The sequence below is a fragment of the Epargyreus clarus genome, unplaced genomic scaffold (assembly GCF_041222505.1).
Source record: "Epargyreus clarus isolate Ecla_fem2 unplaced genomic scaffold, WU_Ecla_fem_2.2 ptg000002l, whole genome shotgun sequence".
In the NCBI taxonomy this organism is placed as follows: domain Eukaryota; kingdom Metazoa; phylum Arthropoda; class Insecta; order Lepidoptera; family Hesperiidae; genus Epargyreus; species Epargyreus clarus.
In genome coordinates, this window is record NW_027332210.1 from 7,459,125 (window position 1) to 7,470,857 (window position 11,733).

At 32.1% G+C, this 11,733-nt stretch overlaps 2 protein-coding genes across 2 annotated transcripts; both read left to right on the plus strand.

Moving 5' to 3' along the window:
• Positions 1 to 2,167: 2,167 nt before the first annotated feature.
• Positions 2,168 to 4,871, plus strand: LOC140746954 (uncharacterized). Its single transcript, XM_073079149.1, has 3 exons — positions 2,168 to 2,321; positions 3,237 to 3,489; positions 4,424 to 4,871. Exons 1-3 carry the CDS (start codon positions 2,190 to 2,192, stop codon positions 4,750 to 4,752), a joined length of 714 nt encoding a protein of 237 aa, XP_072935250.1. The 5' UTR covers positions 2,168 to 2,189; the 3' UTR covers positions 4,753 to 4,871.
• A 1,138-nt stretch (positions 4,872 to 6,009) lies between these two features.
• Positions 6,010 to 11,369, plus strand: LOC140746949 (uncharacterized). The gene is made up of 3 exons (XM_073079136.1): positions 6,010 to 6,174; positions 7,680 to 7,932; positions 10,110 to 11,369. The coding sequence occupies exons 1-3, from the start codon at positions 6,037 to 6,039 to the stop codon at positions 10,454 to 10,456; spliced, it is 738 nt and encodes a 245-aa protein (XP_072935237.1). The 5' UTR covers positions 6,010 to 6,036; the 3' UTR covers positions 10,457 to 11,369.
• Positions 11,370 to 11,733: the final 364 nt, after the last annotated feature.

The following is an 11,733-nucleotide window of genomic DNA, read 5'->3' on the forward strand; positions in this document are numbered from 1 at the left end:
CTTCAAAACAGAACACAGCAGTGCTTAATAGTGTTATAATGCAGAAATAGGTGAGGTGGTGTTGCTACCGGAGTCAAGCCATAATGACGATTACAATTATAACAGTACTTTGGCACTGGTTGAGAATAGGTCATTTCCCCCAAGTGGGAAGGGTTTTGAACGTACTTCTTTGCCTTTCATAAATCTGAATTGGTGGAAAGATGTGTGGGTTACTGGTCAACCTTTGTCTGAACTCTGGGCATCTGTAACCAACTCTATATACAACAGATATTTTACTAATCCTGAGAACTACGATGAATGCCTCATATTGTGTCATCCTTGTATGTAAGTGTAAGTTGATCGACAAAAATACGAGATGTACATACATATTTGTCAAGGTCTACATTTAAGTACCTATACATTTAACATTCGAGACTACTAATATCAACAAAGCTTCAATAATTGTTCTGGTATCGGAAATAAAGTACACCTAATTACTGAAGAGTTTATTTAGTTTATCTCTGTGAAATTCGTAAACACATTCATTTGTTTTGTCGAATTACACATTACATAACTCGATCATCTGCATCTCATCTCCTGCTTCAGTTAAACTTAAACGACACCGAAAATATTCCTCGTTTCCTTAAAATACACTTACATTTTAATTACTTAAAATTTAGACTTAATTTGTCACATAGTACGTGCAACAGGAAAAATATTTTAATTTTCTAAAATATAATTTAGTTGAAAATATAATTATTATGTCGATTTTGTCGTAAATTACAATAAATGAAAATTTTAACAATTTTTTTGAAAACTTTGTCGTAAATTAAATTAGGCTTCCGTTTGTCACAGGACAACTGAACTCCATAGCTCTCATAGAAATGAAGACAAATAATAATTTTGTGGAACTTCTTTTTTCAATTTTGTCGTAAATAACATTAGACTTCCGTTTGTCGCAGGACATCCGAACTCCGTAGCTCTTATAGAAATGATAGAAATTATGGCACTGAGACAGAAAGTTCAAATTCGTGCCGCCGGCCACATTTTCCGGTTTTCGACCATAGATGGGCCATCGTGACCCCGAATACGATGATTAACAAAATAGCTACATATTAAAATTAGGCAAACACTATGCGAGAGTTAACTAGTAAAATTTATATTTTTCTTTTTTTCTAGAATTTGATATTTTTTTCAACTGAGGATATTTTTGTTGCGGGCTGATGAATTACAATTCTATATATTTTTTATAGCCCAATACTAATCATAGACCATTAACTTGTGCTTCGGGAAAATTGTAAGGACTCTGAAGATTCAGAATCAGATCCGCTAGATAGCGGATTCTAGCTCTATTTTTGAGGTCGTTAGTCCACAGTCGATAGCAGTACTGTCTATTAGGTCGCCGTGGTCTCCATTAAATGACTTTTCTACCTTACTCATGCTGTTTGATATTAAGTAGTGAATGTGGTCCATTGGCATATAAAATCAACTCCAAAAAGTATTGAATTGAACTGAGATCTATCACAAATATCTCGTACCTCCGAGGGCTAATCTGGAATGCTCTTCTGCTATTTCCCCTTTGCTAAATTATTGGAATAAAAACACAGAGCTTCGTTCATCAGTCTTTCTAGATCCTATTATGAATTAATTTGTTGTGAATATTGTTATTCTGTATAACTTTTGTACAGCGCGCAGAACAGACGTACTCGACTATTGAATCAGTAATACTCTTTATGTAATCCTGAAATCCGATTCCTATCTCAAAACTTACGTGTCATTCATTTTCACTTATTCACGTACAGCATTCGACACAAGACGGTCTATTATACCACATTTATGTACAGAATTATAGAATTTGTTTACATTCACATAAGGGAGGTATTAGCATGCGTCAAATAGCATATAGATGTTAGTTGCTGCGGATGAAAATTCAAACAATCACACTTTTTCTTTCGTTTCATTTGCACTTCACAAACGCCGTAAGAGTGCGTATTTATTTGGTTGTAAGCAAACTCGCTTTCTAACATTCAATATTTATTTTTCTACTTATCCTTACGTCGCTGGGCCATCAGTTAGCGAGCATCTTCAAACAGACACACACTTTACGTCATAAGAAAATTGTGGTGGGGAGTCGAAGGATAAAATCCATCAGATTTTTGGGAAGATACCATAACTTACCCGACGTTGACACTTGAAGTATCTGCCTAATCATGTGGAAGAAAGTAACTGTGTTCGCCCTTTTGGCGTCTGTGCATTGTGGGCCAGTAGAGAATGGGTTAGCGGAAAACCTAGTGGGTGCGGTTTCGGAGTGCATAGAAAATGATACGTCGCTGTGTTTGAAGGTGATTAGTGAATATAAGTGCAAGTGATTGAGTAATCTATGGACGGTTTCTACTAACGGAACAAAGGGTCGAAGTTCAAAACCATTGTGATTTAAGCAACTCATTAAAATTACAACCGAAGCTGTCGTAAATTTACAGTGAACATAGATTTGACGTCAAAATCTGTCAAAAAATTTGCATAACTAAAATTACAAGCATTTTTCAATCCAAAATTCTATCATTGGTGACCGCAAGTGATGTTAAACAGACATACTTAACTAATTTAGTAATAAGAGGAGTCGTTGACCAGTTAATTTCATCCTAATTGCTTTTAAGTTCACTTCAAATAGTCATCGATGGTAATATGGTTTAAATTATACCTATATATTTCTGATGGCATTTATATCGTAACTGTACCTACTAGTGAAAAATGTAATAATTCTTAGTTACGCCGATAAAAACGATCTTCAATAAAGTCATATTCTAAGTTCTTCACCTTCTCGGGTAAACATGCTAGTTTTATACAGAATATTTTTGGGCCATTTCTTGATTATTGCAAAATAACAGGATCTGCTATTTTCTGATTCAATGGTAGAAAAGTTGGTAGAGATTTGTATACCAACTTAATAATAACAGCGCCATCTTTGTTCAGATTCATGCAAATTGCCGGGAAATTGGCCACTTCACTTGAAGTGGATTGCAAGTGTTTGTACTTCTGTTAGACCAAATTACGATGCAATATGCAACGACGGTTTTTGAATATTATTTAATAGTACAAAAGTTTTTAATGTTATGTAAGGTTTGTTTTAGAACGTGAGATATATTTAGATTTCCTAAGTAAAATGAATCGTCATTTAAATATCAGCAAAGTCATTAATCAGTCTAGTTGAGTTTAGTAAAAAAAAAGAAAAACCTAATAAAAGTCTTTTTTTGCAGGAAAAAGCCTACAAGCTGACAGAAAGGCTCGCCGGTGCGAAAGACCTTAACATCTTCGAGGGAATGAGTCTCATCAAAACCGGTTCATCCAGGTCTGCAAGAAGCTTCGAACAACTGGCAGAGGATCCGAAGACCAGGGAAGCTCAGCTCGAGGAAAGAATAGCCACTAATGTTGGAGATTTCTTGGATGATCACGTACTGCAGTTGAGGTTGACTGATGGCGCTGAAGAGTCCAGGGATTTGGATGAGGAAGGTAATGAAAATATTTTCAAAAATACAATATCTTAATTATATAATTTTAAAAATCACACAAAATTGAACTTAGAAAGTAATGAGAAAAAAGACCTTGTGAAAAACAATGAGAGATAGAAAAATATCTTCAGAATAATACTTGTAGGTTTTTTTTTAATGAAATTGAAAAGAAAATCGAATATGTCAACTAATTTTACAAAATAAAGTAAAAAATGGCTCTGTCTAGCATTACATTTAAAGTTGTATATGCTGTATATGTACGACTAATGTAAATATCTAAAGTATAAATATATTGCATTTTTAATACACGCAATCAAAAACATTCAAAGACAAACTATTCATAGGCCAAATTCTCTCAATTTCACATACCATAGTACCTTACAATGATTCTGCATTTTCCACGTTACCTCGAAATATAAACTTTGTTGTATACAATACTTGCTTTCACTCCAAGGTGTGTTTACGTTTAAGTAGATGTAGTTATGACGCGTCGGTATTTCTCATCATGCGTCTTGCTTTATGTGCCCTTCGACATTGTATGTGACTAAAACGTGTTACCATGGTAAAATCTTTCGTGGTCTGTAGCGGCTACTACCATAAAATTTTTTGCCTGATAACGAATTTAAAGATATAATAAGGGAGAGATACGACGCACTGAAATTTTGTATTCATGGTCAAAGAATTTTAATATGAATAGAGAAATATTCTAACCCAAACTAACCTACCTCATAATTAAAGCGGCTACGTCCGAAAAAAAGAAAATTTAGTTTTTTAAAATGTCAACTAAAAATTACTTATCCTGAAAGTAATATAATATCAATCGACCGGATTGATGTTATACTTCCATTTATCCTCATGTTTTATCATTATTTAAAATTGTCTTTTGGGTATACTTATAACATAATATTACTTATTTTACGCTTTTAAATTTCCAGCTCGTGGCAAGAAAAAGAAGAAGATCAAGCAGCTCCTCCCTCTCCTTCTGCTCTTGAAGCTAAAGATGGCTGCGCTCATTCCCCTCTTCCTGGGAGTCATTGCCTTCGTTGCCATCAAGGCTGTGTTCCTTGGCAAGATTGCTTTTGCCATGAACGCCTTCACTCTCATCAGGAAACTCCTCTCCAAGAACCACTCCTCAGGAGGTAGCATCAGCTACGCGGCTCCTCATCATCATGATGAGCATCCTGGCTATTCCTATGAACCAGCTCAGGGTTGGAGCAGAAAGGTCAATGACGCCCAGTCATTAGCGTATAGCGGTCAATTTTAATTAGTTTAATCTCTGTGTGTTTGTGTTGTGTCTTTATGCTCGAGTATGTCTGTGTTGCCATGTACAAGTACCTCAATTTAATTTATTTATTTAATAAATTATTTAAATATGATTAATTACTTCGTCGTATTATTTTCCCAGCATTGGAATATTATTATCATGTGAATTATCTGTATTTAAAAATAAACTTTATTCTAAATATAAATATACAATAGTACAAGAATTATTCCAGTGTTCTTCACAATATATACCACACTTCGAAAAAAAGTATATTGTATCTAAGGGAATTGTTGTTGTATTGTTTTTTTGCTGTTGTAAGTTATTGTATCTAACAATGCCGTTTGTATATTTACGGTAAGTATTAATATAGAATTTTCCAAATTATCCCTAAGTAACCATTTTTCTTATCTTCATCGTTCCTAATGCAGTCTAATGCGTGATAGCTATATAGCTGCCTAGCTGACCCGGCAAACTTTGTTCCGCCTCAAAATCTATTTATCAAATATATTTCATATAAAATATAGCCTATGTTACTCGTGGATAATGTAGCTTTCGAATGGTGAAAGAATTTTTAAAATCGGTCCAGTAGGTTTTGAGCCTATTCCTTACAACCAAACAAACAAACAAAGTTTTCCTCTTTATAATATTAGTATAGATCAAGGCGCTGCGAGAATAGTGGCTCTAATAATGCCTGCCACAATGTTCAAGTGCGGGTTCGATTCCAGCGAGAATAATGTTCGGAATTTTTTGTAGTCCATTTAGTTCTTAACCAGTATTTTATATGTGAAGATTTATTACATGTAGCTTGATAGAAGATAATAGAATGTTTTGTATAAGCTTCCTGTCAAAAAAGCTTAATTAAAGGTAAAATTGTTTGTTTTAGACTTATTGTATAAACTTTATGTACAGACAAATATTAATTTATTTAAAATAGATGATAATAATAATAAACTTACTTAGACACTACACTTAACCTTTCAACCGAAATAATGCAAAAAATCAATAGCTATCTAATAAATATGTATAGTTATCTATTGCATAAACCGTCCTCATTAAACGGAAGACGAGACGTGTGCTATCGTGAAAAATAATAAATATTAATGTGAAAAAAATAACTATGTCACTCACTATGGCATAATGTCTTCGGCGACTCTATATGGAATCAATTACTTTAAAATGTTAATGCGGCGAAAAGGAGAGTGGGGATTTTTAGATAAAAAACTGTTACCAAAGAAGCAGGCAACACAGTCGAATTGAACTCGCTAAAGTGGTACCACAAGAAACATGAAGTTCTTCGTGATATTTTTGAGTGCTGCAGTCGTGGCCACTGCGAGTCCCATCGGTCAGGAAGACTCGGTGCCGCGTGGTATCGTCGAATCTATTGTGAATTGCAAGAACAGTGACTTGATGGTGTGTCTTAAGGTAAAGTGAATTTCGTGTCAAAGGACGTTCGAAAAATAAGTGTTTAAAAGTGCTACATAAAATAAAATCGCGGTTAAAGAATAAAAAAAAATCCAGTGATATTTAAAACGTAAAAATCGACTCATTCTAATTACCTGTCGGTTATAATAAAAATTAAGTGATCATTTACAAGTAATAATGCCATTCTAATTGTCAACAAACAAATAAGCTTGTCAATGTGTCCAAATATGATTAAACGAGTGTAAACGTCGGATAAAGATTAATTGATACAAATATAAGAATTCTGTCAAACGTATTGCCAAATGATTTGAATAAGTGCTCGATTTCGTCTCAGTGGATTCAAATGCATTAGTGTAACCGACGACTTATAATAAGTCATAAATTATAGAAAAATAATCCGCGCAACTAAAAAATATTTGCATATTTTTTCTTCAAAAGATAAAAAGGATCAGCGCGATAATAATCCTTAATATATAAAATGGCAATATAAAAGTTTAAGTCACAAAATAATAATAATTGCATTATAATACCTTGAATTAATCAACCGTCTAGCGAAATATTACAAATAAATATATTTTAGGAAAATGGAGATATTTGCAAAAAAATTATATAATGAAAAAAAAAATACAAAAATTGTGAACATTGTACGCATAATTTATTAATTTATGCTCATTACATATATTTATAAAAAAGGCTCCACAATTTATTGAAGTAAAAAATGTTTCCAAAAAAAGCATAACATACAAGATTTTTGTATTACATGACAGCAAACAAATTTTAATTATAAAAATATAAGCATGAATATATTTATCATGTAGGTATCAAAATTATGATTTAAATTTGCATGAAAAATGTATGTATAAGCAAAATTATGTAGCCCATCAAGTGAAAGGGAACATTCTGGTTTCAATACGGTATATAAATATAATTATCACGCATAATCTCGGTAAAAGTTTAACATAAATATGTTGATAATTATATATGTGTATATACATGAGCTTTCACGTTTAACACTATAAACGTATGCGGTCACACAGTATAAACTTTAAATTAACTTTATGAACGTTATTAATCTTATGAACTATCTTAAATAAACTGAAGAGGGAATTCATATTAATTTTTAACTATGACTACAAAATTAAAAGCATATGTGAAATGGAATAGAAATATAATGTTCACATATATTTCCTATCTCGATATTTTGTCTGTAAATAAATTATAACAAAATAATAAATTAAAATTATTTACTAGTACGAAAATATCTGCTTTCAAAAATTAATTATTAAAATCATTAAAAATTATGTTACATTGATTAAAGGATAGGTAACGCACAGTTTTAGAAATACGAGATTTTGCACAAGGATTTGTCCCCCAAGGAGCTTAAAAGCTTGGAAAAAAAATATATTGATAAAATAATCAATTCCCCAAAATAATACGTTTCATATCTTCGAAATTAATCTATTTCCAACAATACTAGCGCAGTACAATATTTTTTTCATTTTCAGGAGAACATCCTAAAACTAACTGAACGTGCTGGTTCCGTGCGTAAGCTGAATATTTTCGACGGTTTGACCATCTACAACACTGACCCGAAAGAACCCAAGGACTACGATGCCTTGCCCGTGGAACGTGAAGCAAGGAGCATGCAGCTGTCCAAAAGAATTTGGGAGAGCACGTCTGAATTGCTGCAGAACAGCGAATTAGAAGTTCTCATCGATGGTGCTGATGACAAGGATGGATCCAGGTCTCTTGATGATGGTGAGTAAAACTAAGGTTATATTTATAGGAATTATAATGATTAAAACACTTTTTTTCATAGGTAGCATAGAAAGCGACTAAGGATATCTCCTAGCATCATCTTTCTGGGAATTTTTTGATTTATCGTGGTCATGAAAGACGCAGTAGATAAATAAATAAAGGGCAGTGACTGAAGTATTTTTAGAGGACGCTTTATCTAGTAGTAGTCTTACTAATTAATTATTATTAAAGGGAAGAAAATTTTAATCAAATGTCGGTTTTAAAGCGCGCACAAGAATATCTTTAAATAAAGCCTTTGACAAAGCTTTATCATATCTTGTTTCTGAATTAAATATCAAGCTAATCTTCAGTAGCGCATGAAGCATCGTAGCGTAGTTCCATATATTATCTATAACTGCATAATAATGTAAATTAAATGTAGTTGCAGAAATAAAATGTAGATCACTAAGCAAAAGTAAGTAAATGAAACCTTTGGGCAAAAAGCGTGAAACATTTGCTTACATTACAGATTAAATAACTATTCATAGACCGCCCCAAATAACTTACAAACATCGACCAAATCTGACAGTGTTTCATAACTTCCTAATGAAAGCGTATGACGGGTGATGTAACAATAATACATAAAGTATTTAAAACACATACTAACATATTTAAATCACATGAGCTCGAGCATACATGTTGCGTAATGGAGAAATGCATGGAAAGGTTAAAGTGTGTCAATGATACCGGTTTTCAATAAAATCATCGGTTTTCGGAACTCCAATCTCTCCGCCGAATGGGCTTGGTTATAGATTGTACTTCGACTTAAGTAATTGAAAGTTTTTAACGAGCTCATTTGATCAACAAGTTTCGACTTTGTGTAAGGGTGATGAAGTGTCCTTACATTTATAATTTCATCTTATCGGTAATGCAATTGAAAAAGCAAATGAGCTTGCAGTATTTGTAAAAATAAATAGTCGTTTATAAATATCTGTAAAATTACATATTAAGAGTAGATGCCTAGTTGAAGATGGCAATTATGCATGTCTTACTAATACTATATCAAAGCGTTTAGCTTACTATATCATCTATAAAACCTTACTATACGAGTATCAAGGCAGATGACAGCAAAACTTGAAACTGAACTGAGAAAAATAATTGTGGTAGTCGTAGTCGATCTATAAACTTCAGTCAATATTGCTTTAAATGTTACACATTAACATTATAATTATTGTCGAAAGATTGTTGTATGTATAGTCAATTTTTCATAGTAATGTCATAGTACTTTTGTAATGTTTATTTCGAAAGCTTTACTAAAAATAGCAAAGATATTAAAATTTGAAGATATAATTATAAACATTCAAAATATTTTCTCACTGTCGTGTTTCCGTCTAAAACAACATAGAACCGGTATTGCAACCTACAAATTTTATTACGACCCGCTAAAGTTTTACAACTTTTCTAGAGAAACTAAACATCATAAAATGAGATGAAAGCGAAGATGACATACGAAAACAAAATTCACACATTTTTGCTGCTTATTCTAATTCACACAATTAATAATTACATGCTTTGAATAGATCGTTACTTTTAATTAAGATATTAACACAATCAAACACTACGGTATTCACACAAAATACCATTTCATTTGTGACTTTTACAATTTTTCCACATCTTCCTTCCCACCCTAATAACAATTAAAGATGCTTTTTGGAGAATTTAACAAGTTTACAGATGGTGAGACAATTGTTTTTGCGATAGAGACATTAGGACCAAACGTAATGCGGTTATTTTCTGAATCGTATGATTTCGACCGTGGGACTAACTCTGTCACATTTGGGAATTGGTTCATAGAGTGTGTTGATATAAATATACGTACCAAACTGAGGCGTTACCGTATTTCTTATGCTAATCGACGCGTATAGCTAATTTGTCTTTAGTGAAGCATATTATGTGATCAACTTGAGATAAGACTCCTAATCTACTCGTACTTCGAATTATTTTGCGACTATGACTTCATTATCAACGAGCTATATAGCTTTCAAACAAAGTGACTTTGTATAAAACGTTCCACCATCATCTTGTCATTAATCTATTTTTTACTATGTTTCATAACACAAACTTGGATCAAATACTTAAAATACTTTCCACCTGGTCTATTGTGAGTAACCATTAACACCATATTTTTATTTCTTTAGATGTCGAGGAAGGCCGTGGCAAGAAGAAGAAACAGCTGAAGAAGAAGCTTAAGCTGCTCATCCCCCTCGCCATCATGGCTAAAGTAAAGGCTGTTGCTCTCGTCATCCTCGCTCTGTTGGTCATCGCCGCTTCCCTCTTCAAACTGGCAGTCCTCGCCAAGATCGCCTTCATCGCTAAGGTTATCGCTATCGTCAAGGCTCTTATTGCCAAGAAACATTCCCAAGAAGAGCATACTTGGGTCACTACCCATGAAGAGCACCCAAGCCATGGAGGATGGGACGGTGGCTGGTCCCGTTCTAGGAACGAAGCTGCCAATAGCTTAGCCTACTCTGCTTACCAACAATAATGTGGATAGCTAGGCGTTAATAGAATGAGTTCGAATGATAGCTCAGCGTATAACGAATTGCCAGTGTTTGATTGTTAATTTATTTGTGTGCTTGTGTGCGTGTGTATGCGATTCATGTTCGAGATGTTGTCCGATTTTCTTTTCGGTCATTTTATTTTATTTTTTTTGTTTCTGTTTTTTCTCAATGCAGTAATCTGACTGAAAAGGATTTTTTTTGTTATTTATCTAATGTATTATTTTGCTATATTGTCTTAATATTTTACTATATTTGTTTTGTATTTATTTATATATATATATGTCGTATTCTATATATTTATCTATATTTTGTCTTGTGATAATATTTATATATATTGTTTTATAGTTAATATCTGTAATTACTTCATTTATTGTATTTTGTTGTTGTTGTATTCTATACCAAATATTTTTTTATATCTATGTAATGTATATATTTTTATATTCTCTTATATTTTTATCTTTATTTCTAATACATTATGTATTATATTTATATATGTTTACATCATATTTTATTATTATATGCATATATGACGGAGGTATATATTATATTTAGTTTTTGTAAATATCATGTTCATTGTATATATTTATATAAAGGTTTATGTAATTATGTACATATCTATGTATACTATGTAAATATTATATTAGTTGTATTCAATATGTATATAATATATTTTGATAGTTACCAGTAAGCGATGTAGATATCTTGTAGAACAATCGCTTTATGTTATTTTTTTGTTTTTGTTATTTTTGTTTTTGTTTTATTGTTTTGTTCTCCTTCATTGTACAGTATCGTGTATCACGAGATATGTTTGAACATTTTGAGCGTAATTTATATGTGTGATTGTGTTTTGTAATCGAATATTAAGTTATGAAATAAACCAAACTGCATCAAATAAAATATTATTTTTTACTTACTTTGTAATTCCTACTCCTTATTTTTAAGGATATTAGTCTACACTAATATTATTAAGAGGAAAACTTTGTTTGTTTGTTTAGTTGTAATGAATAGGCTCAAAAACTACTGGATTGATTTTAAAAATTCTTTCACCATTCGAAAGCTACATTATCTACGAGTTATCAACAGCTACATTATCAACAATATTTACATTCCAAAAGTTCGTACAAATAATGGGAAACAAAGTATTTACTTCAACGGTGCAAAAATGTTTAATGAAATACCTAAAGGAATCAAGGAATCAAAAAGTTACAATATTTTTAAAAATAATTTAAAACAATATATAAAAACTTCATTCTAATCCGAC

Excerpts from the sequence above, each read along its gene's own strand:
- LOC140746954 (XM_073079149.1), top strand. The coding sequence starts at position 2,190 with ATGTGGAAGAAAGTAACTGTGTTCGCCCTTTTGGCGTCTGTGCATTGT. Across the intron at positions 2,322-3,236 it reads ATACGTCGCTGTGTTTGAAG|GAAAAAGCCTACAAGCTGAC; the intron begins GTGATTAGTGAA and ends CTTTTTTTGCAG. Across the intron at positions 3,490-4,423 it reads CAGGGATTTGGATGAGGAAG|CTCGTGGCAAGAAAAAGAAG; the intron begins GTAATGAAAATA and ends TTAAATTTCCAG.
- LOC140746949 (XM_073079136.1), top strand. The coding sequence starts at position 6,037 with ATGAAGTTCTTCGTGATATTTTTGAGTGCTGCAGTCGTGGCCACTGCG. Across the intron at positions 6,175-7,679 it reads ACTTGATGGTGTGTCTTAAG|GAGAACATCCTAAAACTAAC; the intron begins GTAAAGTGAATT and ends TTTCATTTTCAG. Across the intron at positions 7,933-10,109 it reads ATCCAGGTCTCTTGATGATG|ATGTCGAGGAAGGCCGTGGC; the intron begins GTGAGTAAAACT and ends TTATTTCTTTAG.